The sequence below is a fragment of the Bufo bufo genome, chromosome 4 (assembly GCF_905171765.1).
Source record: "Bufo bufo chromosome 4, aBufBuf1.1, whole genome shotgun sequence".
NCBI classification, from domain to species: domain Eukaryota; kingdom Metazoa; phylum Chordata; class Amphibia; order Anura; family Bufonidae; genus Bufo; species Bufo bufo.
In genome coordinates this window covers 162,807,128-162,827,259 of record NC_053392.1, presented here as the reverse complement: position 1 = coordinate 162,827,259, position 20,132 = coordinate 162,807,128, and the positions used below count along the sequence as shown (strand labels likewise).

At 49.8% G+C, this 20,132-nt stretch overlaps 1 protein-coding gene across 2 annotated transcripts in view; it reads right to left on the bottom strand.

The window, feature by feature from the left end:
- ATR (ATR serine/threonine kinase) overlaps positions 1-20,132 on the bottom strand; it is a 148,993-nt gene that overhangs the window by 115,204 nt on the left and 13,657 nt on the right. Inside the window, exons 4-5 of one of the 2 annotated variants that reach the window (XM_040428060.1) lie at positions 18,788-19,671; positions 1,643-1,836 (exon numbers count right to left, since the gene is read on the bottom strand). In XM_040428060.1, the coding sequence (XP_040283994.1) occupies positions 1,643-1,836; positions 18,788-19,671 (1,078 nt within the window). The remainder of the gene's footprint in view (positions 1-1,642; positions 1,837-18,787; positions 19,672-20,132) is intronic. The other variant, XM_040428061.1, reaches the window with a different exon arrangement.

Genomic DNA, 20,132 nt, shown 5'->3' with positions numbered 1-20,132 from the left:
GAATGTATTTTATACATTCCTTGAGGGAAAGAAACGCAACCTACCACAGGACTACTGGCTGGGAAGCCAACAGTCTACTGTATTGCACAGTTTAAGCAAAAGACAAACACAAGTTCTTCTAAGCTCTTCTAGCAGAGAGGTAGTTGGGCTGCTGCTTTCTCCTTTGTGTGCTTATCTGCTGCTGAAGATAGGGCAGCGGGAGGATCCAGGAAGGGGCATTTATTCTAAAACATGATTTTCCTAGGAGAATCCCATAGTCATGTTTAAAGTTTAAGCTAACAATCGGAGTTTACAAGTTTTTATAGCCTTAGCTAAATGACAGCAGTTTTTCCAATGGTTTACAGCTTCAGTCTTGAACTATTGGCCCTCCATTCCCTTCACTTATACAAGTGTCTCACTCTCTAGTCCTGCAAAAAAACATATTTATTTAATCCCTTATCAGTGAGAGGCTAGGTTACACATGGACGCTGCGTTCCCTGTAAAAGCAGAACACAACACTATGGAAAGTATAAGTATTGCAGTTCCTAGTTGTGCGTTGCGTGCCATATAGTGAAGCACATGAAAAGCATGCTTCTTCACGGTCACTTAACGTGTTCGTTTTGCGGTTACGTGAGGCACTGCATGCATTGGTCTTTATTCTTACAGTAGAGAAGTCATTAATTATAACTTTTTGTGAATTGGGACATTTAAACTTGCTTTTTTTTTTTTATTCCAATCTAAATTTAGTAGGAGTCGGAGTTGTTTGCCGACTCCGACTCCAGGTACCCAAAATTTCCCCCGACTCCACAGCCCTGCTTACTACTAGTGTGAGGCACATGGAAGTAGGGTTGTTGCGGGTATTGAAATTTCGATACCCAATCGATACTTTTACCGGGATTTAAATTTTTTCGATACTGGGCTGCGCAGTCTAGTATCTCTGAACATGAGCATGCTGCTGTCAGCGCACTCCATGTTCCCTCAGCAGCACAGGGGAGAAGGAAGCAGTCTCTCCCTCCCACTGTGCTGCTGCTGCCACCAATGGGGAGAGAGGGGCGGAGGAGGGGCGGGAGCACTGCGCCGCCAATGATAGGACTATTCCCACACAGAGCGGTGCCCAGAGATGTCCCAGCACTTACCATTATTCCTGGGCGCCGCTCCGTTCGCCCGCCGTGCCCCCATTACTGTCTCCTCTCCTGCTCCATATGCCAATTACTATCGGAGCAATGGGGAGGAGACATCAGCTTCTCTAGTGGGTGTTCCTTCTCCCTGGCCAATTGCAGCGCAGGGAGAAGGAACACCCACTAGAGAAGCTGATGTCTCCTCCCCATTGCTCCGATAGTAATTGGCATATGGAGCAGGAGAGGAGACAGTAATAGGGGCACGGCGGGCGAACGGAGCGGCGCCCAGGAATAATGGTAAGTGCTGGGACATCTCTGGGCGCCGCTTTGAGTCTGGACTCAAAAAGAAGTATTTAACACATAATACAGGAGGCAGCAGAATCGCATTGCCGGCACCCTGCCCCTGACAGGGAGCTGCGATCAGCGGCAGTTAACCCCTCAGGTGCCGCTGATCTGCCAGTACCCACCTCCTGTATTAAGGGGTAATTATCATTTGGTGGCACAACCAACAATAAAAGAAGCAATGCCTGAAATGTGATAATTACAGTACGGGCTGGCTTGGTTTCTTCTGTAATTTTGCTGTTAAACTTAAGCGAGGCCGCTTCTCTTGAATCTCATCACTGCTGCTCCCACCACCTTCAGACTCTGTACTCGCGGTCTGCGGTAACATGTGCTGCTGGGGATGGATGGAGTCCTTGGTTTCCTTCTGGAGAGCTGCATACAATGAGGCAACCATGTACTGAAACAACAGCAAAGAAAATATAAATACAAACATATACACCTACAGGCATCTTCCTCGCTGAAGAAAGCTTGATCTATAGAGACTTAAAGGGAACCGGTGATCAACTGTATGCTGACCTCACTGAGGGCAGCATAAAAAAGTGACAGAAATGCTGATCTCAGCGGTGTGTCACTCATGAGCTAAAAGTAAGTGGTTGCCGATAACCAGCATCATAATCATTGCAGCCCTGGCCTGGAAAAGAGTCAAACCTACCTGAGAAGAGTCATGGTTATTCATGAATTCCTGCACTCTCGCCCATCTGCTGATGATTGTCAGTTCTCTCCTAGACAGAAAGGGAGAAAACTAGGTAGAAGACTGTCAGTCATCAGCAGGAGAGCAGGAATTCATGAATAACCAGGACTCCTCTCAGGTGGCCGTGACTCTTTTCCAGGCCTAGTCTACAATGATTGTGATGTTAGTTCTCGTCAACTACTTACTTTTAACTTATAATTGACAGACCGCTAAAATCAACTCACCTGTCTGTACTTTATACTGCCGTTAGTATGGGTAGCATAAAGTTGATGACAGGTTCCTTTTAAAGGGGTTGTCCGGGTTCAGAGCTGAACCCGGACATACCTCCATTTTCACCCAGGTAGCCCCCCCCCCCCCCCCCCCCCCCCCCCTCCAGCTCTGAACCCGGACAACCCCTTTAACTAACCTCCTCCTGCTATTCATGGATAGGCCACACTGGTAAAAGCATGTCTACACATTTCAAGTTTTCCTATACAACAGATTTTATTGATTCTTCTATTTTTGCAGATAGAAGATGAACATTTACATCAGGACATTATTAATACAAATGTGATCATACTAGTAATTTAGATGGGTAAGAAAAGTCAGACAATAATAGCAATTTTGTACTCATCTGAAAATCCTTTCTCTCTACATTCATCTCAGGACACAGAGGACCATGGGCATAGATCAGGCATGCTCAACCTGCAGCCCTCCAGCTGTTGCAAAACTACAACTCCCATAATTCCCGGACAGCCTACAGCTATCAGCCTACAGAAGGGCATTGTGGGAGTTGTAGTTGAGCATCCCTGGTATAGATGCTGCCAAGTGGAGGCAACACTAAGTGGAAAAAGTGTTATCTCCTCCCACCAGCCACGCCCCCTGCAGACACTGAGCTAATCAATTAGTACACAAGCAGGAGGAGGAGCCAGGAGAAGCCAACAGAAAGCAAACCATATATCTGTATGTAGTGGGTCAGAACCACGAAAAGTGGGTGGGAGCTGTGTCCCTTAATTAAAATAGTGAGAAAAGGATTTTACAGGGGAGTTAAAAAAAAAAAAAAAATCTTATTTTCTCACTCATGTCATTGGGGGGGATGCACCTAAAAATGCTGAGAGGAGCATATGTGGAGAAAAAAAAAATAAGGACAGGCAGTGGTCGGACACACCTATATAGTCGAGATACCACCAATGTCCCAGGAAGGAGAGGATACTCCTTAGACTGGGTTCACATCTGAGTCCTTAAAGGGGTTATCCAATATCATAAACAGCCCCCCATGTGCTGGGCCCCTCACAGGTAATATACTTACCCCGCTCCCTGCGCCGCTCCTGGTTCCCGCACGGCCACTGCTGCTTCTCCCTGTACACGGATGTCCGGGGGGAGCAGCCAATGGCAGGCGGGGACGAGCCCCCCTAGCGTCACCCGCGATACTAGGGAGGCTCGTCCCCACCTACTATTGGCTGCTCCCCCCGACCCTGGATGTTTTCATCCATGTACAGGGAGAAGCAGCAGCGGCAGTGCTGGGACCAGGAGCGTTGCGGGGTAAGTATATGCTCTCTGAGGGGCCTGGGGGGGGCTGTCTGTCCCGTCGGGCAAACTGACTGACAGAATTCATTGTATTCGTCAAACATGTCGGCCCGCAGCCGGACAAAAAATGCTACATGCAGCATTTTTTGTCCGTTCGAAAGCAGGAAAATACGCCGATAAGTGGCCGGATCGCCACCGGATCCTATTACAGTGAATGGGGATCCGGCAGTGCACGGTGGTATCCGATTGTGCTGGATACGGTCAACTTAGAGAGTCTGTTCCTCTGCCGGAACAAACTGCTGGAGATAAAACCACAGATGTGAACCCAGCCTTACTGAGCTATGCTTATCAGAAGGCCATCCTAATACTCAAACGATAGTAGCCCTGAACCCTGCAGGGAACAAGGGAAGGAAAGCCAGACAAGCTGAAGGAGGATGAAAGGGACAGAGGTCTGGAGATATAACAGAACACAGGACACGTCCTAGGAAGAATGAGAGCTGAAAGGACAGCAACCACATGCACTTGTCAAATCAAGAGACCAGACTATCAACCCAAGATAAGTCTGCAGTCCAGAGGCCAAGAGGTGTAACGTCACTGCAAGGGGACTGAAATGGTCTAGCCCATGAATGCTCAACCTGCGGCCCTCCAGCTGTTGCAAAACTACAACTCCCAGCATGCACGGACAGCCTACACCTATCAGCTTACAGCAGGGCATGATGAGAGTTGCAGTTTTACAACAGCTGGAGGGTCGCAGGTTAAGCATGCCTGGTCTAGCCCACAGGGAGGAGTCCACCTGCTGGAAGAAAGACTCGGTAAAAACTCTAGGATCTATAAATCTGGAATAGATAGAACAAGAAAAAGAACTTGCTTCTTGCTTTCACTTTCAGAAAGGAATGCCCACTGGGTATCCAGGGTAAAAGGGATCCTGTATGGGACCAGCGATGTCCTTTGAGGGAACAGTTCCAAACGGACCTCCACAGATAGGAGAGTTGCAGACAGTGCCCGTGTCCGTGCCATGCCTGTGTCCATGGCATACAGTGGTGGCCTACAGGATGACGCAGATTGAAGGGCATACTAAAAACAGGAACATTAGAAGAAAAGGGAGATTGTCCAAGGAGTCTGGACAGCAAACCCAGCAGATGAACTAAAGAATTGGTGTGTGGTGAACTCCCTCAGGAGAACAGCAGAGGCAGGAGGGGTAGGTTGTGGTCCAAAAAGCACCTCTTTGGACATACATTAAAGAAATACTGATGCAAGATTGCTGAAAAGTAATGAGCCTGCACAGCAACAGAATATGCCCAGGGAGGCTTGACGGTCATGCTAGGGATAGTCCTGCTAACCCTGAGTACAAGGAGGAAATGGCCCAATTGCTGAGGCCAGAGAAAAGCCTAGGATGGAAGAGACCGAATACTGAGAGGGTTGTGAATTCTGTCAGGAAAAAATCTCTGGGAAGCCCACAATGGGGCAACTGCTGTAGCTTTGAAAATGGGCAAAAAAACAACACATTTAGCGCCATGTGAAGTGGCTGTTGCAAGGAGGACACGTATACATAAGCGTCAGGCGGTCTCCTAAAAGGGGATCAGTCACAGTGACTGTCCAAGACTTCCAGGAAGGGGAGACCTAAGTAGGTAGATTCAGCCAGATATACAGATAGTGGCCATACCAAATCCAGGCAGTGAAATGGGAGCCGGTGGGGACCTAAATGTCATCTTAACAATCAAGTATGCTGCTTATAATGGAAAATATTCTGCAACAGTATAATTACCCAGTCATATAAAGGAGATAGTATGCTTAAAGCCTGACAACACCTGAACATGGCTACTAAGGAAAACACCATTGCTTGCTAGCCACAGACATGGTAGATACAGTGACTAGCATGGAGCGGGTAACCAGCCATGTAAGGGGCTAAAGCACAGAAAGTATGGAAGCATGCCATATATACAAAGATTCCTCTGCCTGGAGCACATGACAACTGTGAAGCCATGTTGGAGACAGCGGGTAGTTTCCGTATGCTACAGTCATGTCAGATAGAGCATCCAGCAATAATCCAGTTGCTGCACCGTGACTAAAGGGTGCATTCGCACGTCCGCAAAATGGATCCGCATCCGCTCTGCAATTTTTCGGATCAGGTGCGGACCATTTCATTTTCAATGGGGCGGGAATGTGCTGTCCGCATTTGCGGATTAAGACACCTTGATGATGCCAATAAAATCAGTATAATGAGGAGCGCGCCCACACTGGTTCAGGATCGGGGCGCTGGGCTGGTAGAACAGACTTGCTTGCATGCTTGTCTTTGTCCCAGGCAGAATGGCAAAAGAGCTCCGACTGACCGGAGACAAAATTAGCTTTAGCCAGAAGAGGCTGCATGTAGAGTTTGTAGGATCCAACCAGGGGCGGACCTTGCTCGAGTGAAATTTTTTTTTTTTTAATAAAATCGAGCTCTGAAGAGGAGGTGAAGGAGTGGAACTCCCAGCCTCTGAGGTCTGGGCCTAGCACGGAAAAAGTCATCATAACGCCAGTCGGACTCATAAGCAGAAGTAGCTGGGACTGACATATGTGTGTGCCCCTACCGCGAATATTGCTGTATGGAAGCCGGTCAGATGCACGGAGTGGAGCAAATGCTGCAACAGAGGCTGACCTGGCCTGTGAGAGAAGAGCCATAATGGCGACAGCCATACTATTGTCTAGCGCTGTAGCAGTGAAAACAGTGCAGAACATTTACTCAGTCTGACAGAAGAATCTCTAACCTGCCAAGGGTGAAGAGGTTATATATACACTTACCTCTAAGGAGCTGCATACTTGCCTCCGAAGACTTCTGCCTCAAATCCAGCAAGGCCACCTTCTTCAGCTTGCTGCCTCTTTGTGAAGGAAGCAATGCTGGAGTAAGTGGGACTTTTAAGAAAAGGTGACATGCTCAATGGTCGGGAGTGGCAGATTTGGTGATCTGTCATACCTCCTTGCATTCTGGAGGTAGGGATCGAGCAGCCAGTTTGGTGACCCGCTGGTCTCCCTCCTCGCCTATGCCATAACAGGGGTTTTATGCCTCCTGTATTCCCATGTAGAAAACAAAAATCAGAAATAAAAATGGTAGTAGGTCTCCATAGGTAGGTCTTCCTCCTACAGACACTAAAACTGATTAGCTCAGCATCTGCAGGAGGAGCAGCTAACACTTTTTCCATTTAGTGTCGCCTCGTAGTGGCAGCAGCCATACCCTCAGCCTTCTGTGCTCCACAATGACAAGTGAGAAAACGAGATTTTTGTGAAACTCACCTGTAAAATCTCTTTCTCGCGGGGTTCATTGGGGGACACAGGACCGTGGGTATAGCTTGCTGCTGCCACTAGGAGGCGACACTAGGCTGAAAAGTGATAACTCCTCCCCTGCAGGCTATACCCCCTCCAGCCAGGAGAGAGCATATCAGTTTGTGCCCAAGCAATAGGAGTAGGAGAAAATAACCATACAGTAAACAACCAACAACTGACCAACGCCAGTCGGATCAAACCAGAACTGGGGCCATACTGGCTCCACAACCGCCAACAATCACAGCAAACAGAAATTACTGGGTGGGAGCTGTGTCCCCCAATGAACCCCGCGAGAAAGAGATTTTACAGGTGAGTTTCACAAAAATCTCGTTTTCTCGCTGGTATCATTGGGGGACACAGGACCGTGGGACGTCCTAAAGCAGTCCACGGGAGGGAAAAAAAAATCACATGCCCATGGAGAAAAGAACGCCCTCGAGGATGCGTAACTCACTGCCGCCTGCAAGAATTTGCTGCCTGGAACAGTATCCGCCGGTGCCTAGGAAGGCACCCGGTAAGACTTGATGAACGTGTGCCCGGAAGACCAAGATACTGCCTTCCACACTGGAAGCTACCGCCTGAAGGAGATGGACCCGAGAAGCGCCGACCGCTGGTCGGGTGGGCCAAGACTCAACTGGGCGTTGGCCACCCGAGGGCGGACTGCCCGAGCAACTGTTGAACGGATCTATCTGGAAAACATCCTTTGGAGGCCGTCAGCCTTGACAAGGACCCCAGGATAAGAATTGGTAGAATTCCATAGGGCTGTAAGCGCTAGACAAGGACAAGCAAGCTCAGAGGCCAAATCACATGGCTGATTGAGAGCTCTGTCCGTGTACTACGAGGGAGAAGGAAGAGAAAACCATGTCTGTGAGGTGTGGAAAGGCGACCACCTTCTGCGCAAAAAAAAAAAAAAAAAAAGAGGGTCCTGGACGGAACACTGCCCTATGTTCATACTTAAAGAAAGGCGTATCAACTCAGAGAAAAAATAAAAATAAAAAATAATCACGCCACCAAACAGCGCCCCCTAGGGAGCGGAATATTGGTAGACCAACGCCCTTATAGTCATAGAGGCTGGTGGTGAGATTTCTAGTGAGAGAAGCTGCCTGAGAATCACTAAGAAAACAAACGCCTGAGCCAGGCGTGCCCCACTGCAGGCCAAAGTATCAATACCACACGGGAAAGGTAAAGTAAAGCCAATGTGAGCACCGCTAGTGATGGGAAGCCCCGTCAGTGACCATATTTCAACAAAGCGGCAACGCTGCCTGGAAAGGCAGATGAGTGGAACAAAGATGAGAAAAATACTCTTGCCGGGTGAAGTTCGACTACGCTCCACCCGTCTTGGGAAGGCTCTCAGTCCACCCGCGGAATGAGCAGTGAAAGAACAACCACCATTGGCTTGAGGTGACATGGATAACACTGACATCTGAAGAGAGGTAGCACCAATGGCGTTACGGTATGACTACTAGAATCCAGGTCCCGCTTAGAACGGCACTCTAGTGTTGACGAGTGCCGTAGGGACTGATCTACCCAGTAGAACGCCCTCAAAAGGTAGGTGCTGATCAACTATCGCCACAACCGAGCCGACGACAGAAGGAGAACAGTTAATAATAATGAAGAAAGACCGGCACTCACTGTAGTCTTCAACAAAAGATGATGTCTTTATTGGTCACATACAATACTCAGACGCGTTTCGGCTCACATCAAGAGCCTTTCTCAAACATATGGATATGGATTAGATGTGGCAGGAGGACAACAGTTGTCAGAGCCACGGACCCTTATTGGTAGTAAACCAGAAAGAGGCCAGAGCTAAAGCCCATTCCCATGTGAGACTGGAGCTCTACAGCGTCTAGTGGTGATGCGATACTCCACCTGAAGGGGAGGCCCTACAAGGGAAGCCCCAAGAGTAATGCTCAAGCCGTACTCCAGCCGAGGAGTAGGCCACACCGTAGAGGTCACTGATTCTCGTGATAGAGGAATCCGTTGCCCGACGAAAGAACTATGCATTAGGAACCATAGCATGTGGTGGTGACTTAAACACCCCTCGTGCGGTAGGGGTTACCGCATGCTCCGCCAGCGTGGACATGAGGAGAAGGCCTGAGGACATCCAGTAGAAGTTCTGGTATCAAGCTGGCCCAGTTAGTAGAGCTAACCTTAAACCCTCCACCTGACAAGGGCGCTGAACAGGAGCAACTGCCGAATTAGTACCAGGGTAGAACCCCTACCTGAGGGGGGCTGTCTCGCTACAGCGATTAGGAGCATCTAGCCCTAGCGTGAAAACTACCCTGCGAAGGAAAAGCCGTTGTAGTAGCCACTGCAGATTGCCAGCATAACGCACTCACCTAGACAAGGATGAGTGGTGGACGAAGCGTCCGGAGTCGGTGGAATATTCTGCTTGCTGGATCTTGACCACAGTACTCTGTGCAGTCTGACAGACCTGAACGGTGGAGGCTCATGGGGGTGGGGAGTCTCTAAAACACATAAGGCTGGATGACTACCCTGAGAGCACAAAGGCCGACATTTTTGTGTCTCCAATAAGTGCATGAAGAAAAGGGGAATACAATATGGGAGTATCCATAGTATCCAGTGGCAGTATCCATATGCCACTAGATGAGAATATCAGGCACCAGCGGTACCTACTGTTGCCACGGACCACCTGTGAAGGAAATCAAGGCCTCTAGAGTCGTGGCGTAGCTGAAATACAGCATGCAAAGATGCATAGTGATTCCCCAGTTACTGGATCGTTTGTTGTAGAGGGTAATTCCATAGGAAGTATGTGATGGCAAATGGGAGATGGAACAGTAACCAACGGAAGCGCAATCCCCCGGTTAGGGAAGGGGGTAGCGTGATAGTCAGAACCGCAATCTACAGAAGTGTAATTACCCACTGAATGGAGGGGGAAAAATCTACGGCAAGCACTGCGCCCAGTGGCAGTGCAAACGCTTTACCTATGATCGGGAGTAACATATCCAGTAAGTACTGTAACCCGAGGTAGTGCAAATACATCACCCATCGAAGGGGGTAATGCACCTAGCAGGAACTTGCATATGACGAGTTCTGTACTCTGTGGGAAGTGCTATCATCCCACCCCAGAAAGGGTGTAATGCGTACGTAAACACTGCGACAGCAGTGAGAATGCCATAATGCCACCTATACAAAAGGTTAATGTATGCTGACGATACTGAGCCCAGTGGAACTTCAATTCCGCCACTCACAGAACGAGGGCACCTATGGCTGGCATTGAGGCCAATGCTAGTGAGGTCAGTCCACCTCAGGATAGGGTTGGACGATATCAAAAATATTCCCACGATAACGATATTAAGAAATTTATCGCGATAACGATATATATCGCGATAAATGCCCATTTAGAAGAAAAAAACACTTGGGGCCACAAGGAGACGTTATACTGTATGGGGGCAGCCACAAGGAGACGTTATACTGTATGGGGGGCAACAAGGAGACGTTACACTGTATGGGGGGCAACAAGAAGACGTTACACTGTATGGGGCAGCCACAAGGAGACGTTATACTGTATGGGGGGCAGCCACAAGGAGACGTTACACTGTATGGGGGGCAGCCACAAGGAAACGTTATACTGTATGGGGGGCAGCCACAAGGAGACGTTACACTGTATGGGGGCAGCTACAAGGAGACGTTATACTGTATGGGGGGCAGCCACAAGGAAACGTTATACTGTATGGGGGGCAGCCACAAGGAAACGTTATACTGTATGGGGGGCAGCCACAAGGAGACGTTACACTGTATGGGGGCAGCCACAAGGAGACGTTACACTGTATGGGGGCAGCCACAAGGAGACGTTACACTGTATAGGGGCAGCCACAAGGAGACGTTACACTGTATGGGGGCAGCCACAAGGAGACGTTACACTGTATGGGGGCAGCCACAAGGAGACGTTACACTGTATGGGGGCAGCCACAAGGAGACGTTACACTGTATGGGGGCAGCTACAAGGAGACGTTACACTGTATGGGGGCAGCCACAAGGAGACGTTATACTGTATGGGGGCAGCCACAAGGAGACGTTATACTGTATGGGGGCAGCCACAAGGAGACGTTACACTGTATGGGGGCAGCCACAAGGAGACGTTATACTGTATGGGGGCAGCCACAAGGAAACGTTATACTGTATGGGGGCAGCCACAAGGAGACGTTACACTGTATGGGGGCAGCCACAAGGAGACGTTATACTGTATGGGGGCAGCTACAAGGAGACGTTACACTGTATGGGGGCAGCTACAAGGAGACGTTATACTGTATGGGGGCAGCCACAAGGAAACGTTATACTGTATGGGGGCAGCTACAAGGAGACGTTACACTGTATGGGGGCAGCCACAAGGAGACGTTACACTGTATGGGGGCAGCTACAAGGAGACGTTATACTGTATGGGGGCAGCCACAAGGAAACGTTATACTGTATGGGGGCAGCTACAAGGAGACGTTACACTGTATGGGGGCAGCCACAAGGAGACGTTACACTGTATGGGGGCAGCCACAAGGAGACGTTATACTGTATGGGGGCAGCCACAAGGAGACGTTATACTGTATGGGGGGCAACCACAAGGAGACGTTACACTGTATGGGGGCAGCTACAAGGAGACGTTATACTGTATGGGGGCGGCCACAAGGAGACGTTATACTGTATGGGGGCAGCCACAAGGAAACGTTATACTGTATGGGGGGCAGCCACAAGGAGACGTTATACTGTATGGGGGCAGACGGGCAGTTCCCCAGCCTCTGATCAGCCCCCCCAGCCTCTCCCTCTTATCAGCCCCCTCTGGTAACCCCCCCCCCCCCTAGTATTAATCATTGGTGGCAGTGGCCACAGGGTCCCCCTCCCCATCATTGGTGGCAGTGGGCCCCCCCCCCCCCCCCAGTATTAATCATTGGTGGCAGTGGCCACAGGGTGCCCCTCCCATCATTGGTGGCAGTGGGCCCCCCCCCCTCCCCAGTATTAATCATTGGAGGCCACAGGGTCTTCCCCCCGATCATCGGTGGCAGTCGGCCCCCCCTCCTCCCTCCCCAGAATTAATCATTGGAGGCCACAGGGTCGTCCCCCCATCATTGGTGGATGTGGGCAGTGCCCCCCTCCTCCCTCCCTCCCTCCCTCCCCAGTATTAATCATTGAGGCCACAGGGTCGTCCCCCCATCATTGGTGGATGTGGGCAGTGCCCCCCTCCTCCCTCCCCAGTATTAATCATTGAGGCCACAGGGTCGTCCCCCCATCATTGGTGGCAGTGGGCCCCCCCTCCTCTCTCCCTCCCCAGTATTTATCATTGGAGGCCACAGGGTCGTCGTCCTCCTCCTCCCTCATCATTGGTGGCAGTTTGCAGTTCCGATCGGAGTCCCAGCAGTGTAATGCTGGGGCTCCGATCGGTTACCATGGTAGCCAGGACACTACTGGAGCCCTGGCTGGCATGGTATGTTAGTGAGCAGCATTATACTCACGTGCGTCGTGGCCGCCGGGCGCTCCTTCTTCTCATAGGTCTGTGCGGCGCATTGCTAATGCTATAAGCCTTAGCAATGCGCCGCACAGACAGAAGAAGGAGCGACCGGCGGCCACGACGCACGTGAGTATAATGCTGCTCACTAACATACCATGGCAGCCAGGGCTTCAGTAGCGTCCTGGCTACCATGGTAACCGATCGGAGCCCCAGCATTACACTGCTGGGACTCCGATCGGAACTGCAAACTGCCACCAATGATGGGGGGAGGAGGAGGACGACGACCCTGTGGCCTCCAATGATTAATACTGGGGAGGGAGAGAGGAGGGGGGGCCCACTGCCACCAATGATGGGGGGACGACCCTGTGGCCTCAATGATTAATACTGGGGAGGGAGGGAGGAGGGGGGCACTGCCCACATTCCCGGCACCCGACCTCTGAGAGGACGCTGTGATCACCTGAGGGGTTAATTGCGCGGATCACAGCGTCCTCTCAGAGGTCGGGTGCAGGAAATGCGAGTGACAGAATTCCTTCCCTCCCCCACGCCGGCCGAACTGCTAAGAGCGCCGCAGCAAGTGGCCAGCAGGTATCGGGGACATTTGCACGAGTAGAAGTACTCTGCAAATGTCCCGTATCGGTTCATGCTAGGGCGGGCGGCCGCAGATTTAGAAGCGGTCAGCGTACATGACCGCTCCTATGACGTCACGAAATACCGCGGTATTTACAAAACGGCGATATCGCCATATCGCCGTTTTTTTAATACCGCGGTATATCGTGATACCGGTATATCGCTCAACCCTACCTCAGGAAGGAGGTAATACCCAAATTAAGCACTGTATCTAGTAGAAGCGTAAATAGTGCCTAAGGAAAGGGTTAATGCATACACCAAAACCGGTTAGCACGGACGTAATCTAGGAATAATAATCCGGATTCATGTCAGAGTCCGAATAACTGTCCTGCTTCGGCCCGCTCGTGCGCAGTTCCACCTCTCAGCCTCTAGCCCATGGCTGTTGTAGGCTGTGTTGATATAAGAACCAAACTACCCCGGAGGTGGAATGGAACTAAAGGTCTGCTCACCGATTGCGCAGACGGTGCTCTATTAACCAAATGACCCAGGAGGGTGGTTTGGGAACTTCCAGAGGTCCTCCGCTGAATTGCGCAGGAGGAGAAACTCAAACAGACGCCCCCGGAGGGTGGATGGGAAGTTTCAGTTGTCCTCAACTGGATTTGCACAGTTGTAGTATTATTAACCAACCGGCCTCAGAGGGCGGATTGGGATCCTCCAGATGTACCCCACTGGACTTTGCAGTTGGAGCATTATCAACCAAACGGCCCGGAGGGCGGATTGGGGACTCTTCGGATGTACTCCACTGGATTTACGCAGTTGGAGCATTATCAACCCAACGGCCCAGAGGGCGGAATGGGAATCCCTCAGATGTACTCCACTGGATTTGCGCAGTTGGAACATAATCAACCAACCGGCCTCAGAGGGCGGATTGGGATCCTCCAGATGTACCCTACTGGATTCACGCAGTTGGAGCAGTATCAACCAAACGGCCCAGAGGGCGGAATGGGAATCCCTCAGATGTACTCCACTGGAATTGCACAGTTGGAGCCATATCAACCAAACGGCCTCAGAGGGTGGATTGGGAAACGTTCAGATATACTCCACTGAATTTTTGCAAGTGGATCATTATCAACCAAAACGGCCTCAGAGGGCGGATTGGGATCCTCCAGATGTACTCCACTGAATTTTTGCAAGTGGATCATTATCAACCAAACGGCCCGAAGGGCGATTGGGGACCTTTCATATGTACTCCACTGGCTTTGTCCGAGAGAAGCACGATCAACCAAGCTGCCCGTAAGGTCAGATGAACTCCACTGGATTTGCACAGTTGGAGCATTAGCAACGGCTCCGGAGGGTGGGTTAGGAACTGAACAATTCTCCACTGTCCGGGATTGGGAACAGGCCCTGGGCATAGAGCTCGGTCTGTGAGGAGGGCAGGACCTGTATGGGCGCACTTTTTTATTTAAAAAAGAACAAAATAAAAAAAATATATATATATAATATTTCTTTTTTTTATTTTTTATTATTATTATTATTATTATTATTATTATTATTATTATTATTGAGGTGAGGACCTAACCTTAAACGGACAAGGAGGAAGAAAAGCTGTATCCTGCAATATTAAGGCACATTGTGCCTGCAGATAGAGACCTAGGATAAGGGTAATTCAAGCGGCAGGGTAGGAAGGGTTAATGTCCAAGGGCCAGGGCGGAGCCAGCTGGCTCCCGGGGAAAATTCGCGCCAGCATGTGGACCCGCCCGCCCGTACCTGAGGTGAAGTTGCGGCCTAGAAGGCCGCAAACCCGGGAACTAAAGTTTCACCTGGGACCCACCGCCAGCCGAACACAGCGGTACAATAAATGAGACCATGGAAAACCACCCCGTGGGCCGAGAGAAAAAACAGCACGGCCGGGAAGAAACGGAAGGCCCGAATGAAGCCGGGGCCTAGATTTTTCTGCGCTCCGCCGTCGGGAATCAAGGTACCCTGATCGGCACTAGCAGGCGTCTAAGAAACATACCTGCTAGAGGCGCGGTGCCTGGCCGACCAGAGAGCCACCCGGTCAGTCTAGGGAAAGGGGCATTGAGAGTTCAGCGGCGTAGTTTCTAAATGTCCCCTGCCCGATATGTTAGATCGGAGGGGGGTGGGAGGGAAAATAATGCCGCCGCCGGTTCGGGATTAACCCCTTCATTCCCCGATTTCTGAGGGGATATGCGGTGACTGGTGGAGGACTCGCAGCCTCCATAAGAAAGGGCCATGGTGAGAGGGGGACAGAGAGGGACAGTATACTCACCTGTCTTCATCTGTGTTCTTCACCCTTAGTCTTGTACCAGCAGGGACACCCCACGACCGCTGGCACCAGGCATCAGGGGTCCGGGCAGAGAAGGGCTGTAGAGGAGGTGTCCCTCTTGCTGGCGGGAAGCAGGGGAGCGAGGCTGCCCTGGTCCACTTTGTCTTCTTGGGGGAGGCAAGGCGGTGGAACAAGCAACACCGGCCAGCCTCCCAGGGAGACAGGGACGCAAGCGTGCCTGTGCCCCATCCATGAAATCTGTAAAAAATAACAAATCAAGAAAATAAAAATAAAAAAGGCCACCCTGCTAAGCAGGGAGGTCTGCCTCCTACGACACTAAGCTAAAAACTGATATGCTCTCTCCTGGCTGGAGGGGGTATAGCCTGCAGGGGAGGAGTTATCACTTTTCAGCCTAGTGTCGCCTCCTAGTGGCAGCAAGCAGCTATACCCACGGTCCTGTGTCCCCCAATGATACCAGCGAGAAAACCATTTACCACCTATTACTGATTGTTACATGCATGTAAATGATAATTATTGCTATATGCGCTTCAATTTGTCAGAACTGTAATGATAATGGATGTGTGGAGACAAATCTTACAGGGCATCTGTCAACTTCATAGCTACAGGTTCGCCCTCTGAGTAGAAAAAAAATGGACCCAATTCTGGTTTGGAGAGCCTGTTTTTTTTTGTTTTTTTATTATTACAGCTTGTACAGGATTCTCTGTGGTTTGTCTCACTTCAGCATTTATCATGTAGAGAAAGTTAATACAAGGCACTTACTAATGTATTGTCCATATTGTCTCCTTTGCTGGCTGGCTTTATTTTTCCATCACACTATACACTGCTCGTTTCCATGGTTATGACCACCCTGCAATGCAGCAGCGGTGGCCGTGCTTGTACACTATAGGAAAGGCCCTATCTGGTGGCCAGGACCGTCGAAGCGTACATAGGCACGTATGCGCAGCAGCTCCCTTTCCTGCCACCTTGTATCTGAGCTGCTGAGTGGCCGTAACCCCTGGAGTCAATCAGTTTATAATGCGAATTAAAAAATTAATTAGGGCTGTTTCACACGAGCGGATGCCGTGCGTGACATCCACTCAGTGAATGACAGCCAAGACCCGATGCGGACAGCAGAAGCACGGAGCATTAACCTGACTGATAATGCTCCGTGCCTCTCTGTGACCTCTTTACTACGAAATCACAGTGACAACTTTATCTCACTGTGATTTCGTAGTAAAGAGATCACAGAGAGGCACGGAGCATTATCAGTCATGTTAATGCTCCGTGCTTCTGCAGTCTGCATCGGGTCTTGGCTGTCATTCACGGAGCGGATGTCACGCACGGCATCCGCTCGTGTGAAACAGCCCTTAAAGAGGACCTTTCATCAGTTTATCCCTAGTCTAATTATGGTCTTATCTTACAGGGCGGCCCCCAGTGATGCCATGGCACTTTTTTTCCCCCCGCTGTTGGCCCCGTTGATTTTGGCGCTTTATATTATAATGAGCCGACTCAGTTATACTAGGCGGAGACTCGCAGTTTCGCTGGGGGCGGTTCTCTTCTCCCTAGCTGTGACCGCATCCAATCAGAGCACACCGCTCTTAGCCAGGGAGAATGAGCTCTGATTGGATGCGCTCACAGCCAGGGAGAAGAGAAGCGCCCCCAGCGAAACTGAGAGTCTCCGCCTAGTATAACCGAGTCGGCTCATTATAACAGGGCTCGACAAATCCCAGGCGCCAGGTCGCCATGGCGACCAGGAATTTAGTCCTGGCGCTTGGGTATTTGTCAGCCTGTTTTCAAAGGTGCCCGGGCGATGGGTGCGGAGCTGCCGTTCTGTCCGGAGGCAGCACCGTTTGAAACAGCTCCGTCACAGCACACAATAGCAGAGACGCTGGCAGCAGGGAGGGGAGGGACTCGGGAGGAGTGTAATCTGATCCTAGAGTGGAAGCTGCTTCAATAGCCCCTCCCCTCCCCGCCCACCAACCAATCAGAGCTGAGGCAAGGCAAGCACTAGCAGCTCTGAGTCCAAGTCACTGACACAAGTACAGGGAGTCTAAGTAAGAAAGAATCGAATGAGTCTCAGGTTAAAAGAATCTAAAGATCCGACTTAGTTAGTGACTCATTCGATTCTTTGAGTTAAAAGAACAGTCAGTCAGACTCTAGAACAGGTTACACTGAGGCTGATGCTTTTGTTGCTGCAGTGATAAGATTAAGGGACAGGAGCAGAGATGAGAGAAGTGACAGATGACACAGTTTAGATTACAGTGTGAATTAACCCTTTAGGATCAAATTCGCTTCTCAAGGAGATCTATATGTTAAAGGCATCCCTTCTTCTGTCTCATTCAGTAGCTATAGAACTAAGGGTACTTTTACACTTGCGGCAGGACGGATCCGGCAGGCTGTTCACCCTGTCGGATCCGTCCTTCCGCTGTTTCGCCGGACCGCAGCTCTGTCCCCATTGACTATAATGGGGGCAGAGCTCTGGCGCAGCACGGCAGTGCATGGTGAAAGGCCGCCGGACTAAAAGTACTGCATGTCCAACTTTTTAGTCCGGCGGCCTCTAACCGCGAACTGCCGTGCTGCGCCGGAGCTCCACCCCCGTCCCCATTATAGTCAATAGGGTCCGGGGATGGAGCGGCGGTATATGTAACATGGTATACAGCATTATTGGGGGGCTCTATGGAAAAGTGGTGGGGGGGGGCACTATGGGGGCACCTACTAGGGGCTTTATGACGCGGCTCCGCCTGGCTCCTAACTTTTTTAGCTGGCTCCTAGATGCCAAGGAAATTTGTCAAGCCCTGCATTATAATATAAGGCACCAAAATCAACCGGGCCAACAGCGCACGAACGGGGGGGGGGGGTCTTTGGAAAAGAAAAAAGGTGCCATGGCATCAGTGGGGGCTGCCCTATAAAGGTAAGACCCTAATTAGACTAAGGCTCAACTGGTGAAAGGTCCTCTTTAGCTAGCAAAGGAAGCAATATATGGACAACCACAATACATTAGTAAGTGCCTGACTTGTATTAACCTTCTCTACATGATAAATGCCATTTTCCGACGTGAGACAACCCCTTTAATGTGTCACTTACCAGTATTACTAGTGAGGTCAAGCCTACATGAGTATACTAAAAGGCAGACTCCTTTAATGAGTGAGACTGAATTTGTGCCTTATATTACAATTTATTAACTTACATTGAAAAAGATTTTATCTCCCGACATGTCTGCTTTGCTTTGTGCCATTTGTCCAACTAAAATGTTATGAATAAATTGCTAGCAGTCTGGGTGTTAGTAGTTGGGGTGTGCCCCAGTACAGTCTGACACAATCCAACCTGTGCTGCTAGTGGCAGACTGTACAAGGACACCCCCAACTGGGCCTCTGTCGCAAACTGATAGTAATTCATTCATAGCCGTCTAACAGGAATAATAAAAGGGATGGCAAATCATAGTCTTAAGAATAGATGCTCCAGAATTATTAATACATGGGGAAAGCAATTCGTTTCTAAAACAGACATGGAGGGGTCAGGTCCTCTTCAATAAGACGTCTTACCGTTTGCTGACTCTGACTTCCCAGGACATCGACAAAGGCCTTACAGATACAATGGACGTGATCATTGCGAGCTTCCTTTGCAGATTCATACCCTGGAGGTACAACAGTCAGAAAGTACTGAACAATGTGGCAAAGTGCTTCTCTCAAGGTCCCAGACTGGACAACCTTCAAGACACCTCCTTCAAACAGTAGTGCTAGCTTCTTCAGCAAAATGTTAAGGTAGACAGGCTCTATGTTCAAGTGCGACTCCGGCTCAAGGGCAAACAAAACCTTCACAAAGTCTAACAGTGGAGCTTCAAAGAGCAATTGTTCTTCTAGGTCCATGTCGTTTATATATTCCAGCACCCCAAAAAACATAGTGAAGAAAAAGTGCGCAGGCTGTTCTGGCGGTCCTCCCAAACGGATGAGCTCCTTTAAGAAATGTAAAGCCAGTACTTTCAGCCGTGAACCCCCATAATCTAGCAAAGAACAACCAATCCCCCAGAGGACCAGGTTCTGTCTCTGGAAATAAAACGCAGCGATATCAGCATCCTTGTCAGTCAAGACACTTAACATGGTTGTTTCTAGCGACTCCACGTGCTGCATATTCAGGAGGTGAAAAGGAGCGGACCTCAGATTTTCCTGGCTTTCCATCCCCAGGCATAAGAACCTGCTCACGACTGACGGCCATTCTGCAGACCCCTCCAGGCTTTCTTTATGCAAACGAATAAGATCGTCAAAGAGATGCAGAAAATCATTTGTAAGCTGGCCAAAAAGAGATGGACTTTTATTCTTAAAAAGGAAAAGCAGGGAGCGGATGACGCCAGCAATCTTCTTGTGTAAAGGCTGACAGCTTGGTGTGGCGGCGATCCGGAGAAGCCTGGAGATTATCCAATTACTAAACTCTGAGGAAGGAAACACAGAGGTGACTTACTGTCCAGGGTGACACAGTCCTAGATTACAAGTTGTACTGCTCCAATGTATGTAGAACAAGAAAGGAACATAGAGCCTTGATCCAAGATATTCTCCTGTGCAGACCCATACTTCTCCACGCTCAAAAACAAACACATTTTGAGCCTTTTTTTTCGGCAATCAGCTCTCCTCCATCTTAATTTAGCTAACATACACTTCACAGGACTCCAGCCATCCTTGTAGTATATGGATGAACAAGCCTTTCAGAAAAAACATTTATGGGTCCAAATGTCATAGGGGAGATTTATCAAAAGTGGTGTAAAGGAAAACTGAAAAATGAAAGGTGGAATCTGATTGGTTGCTGTGGGCCACTAATTCAGTTTTCCTTTACATTATAACGGATAGGAATGCTGCAGTTTCTTCCTTCATCCATCGTTATAATACAAGGTTGGTC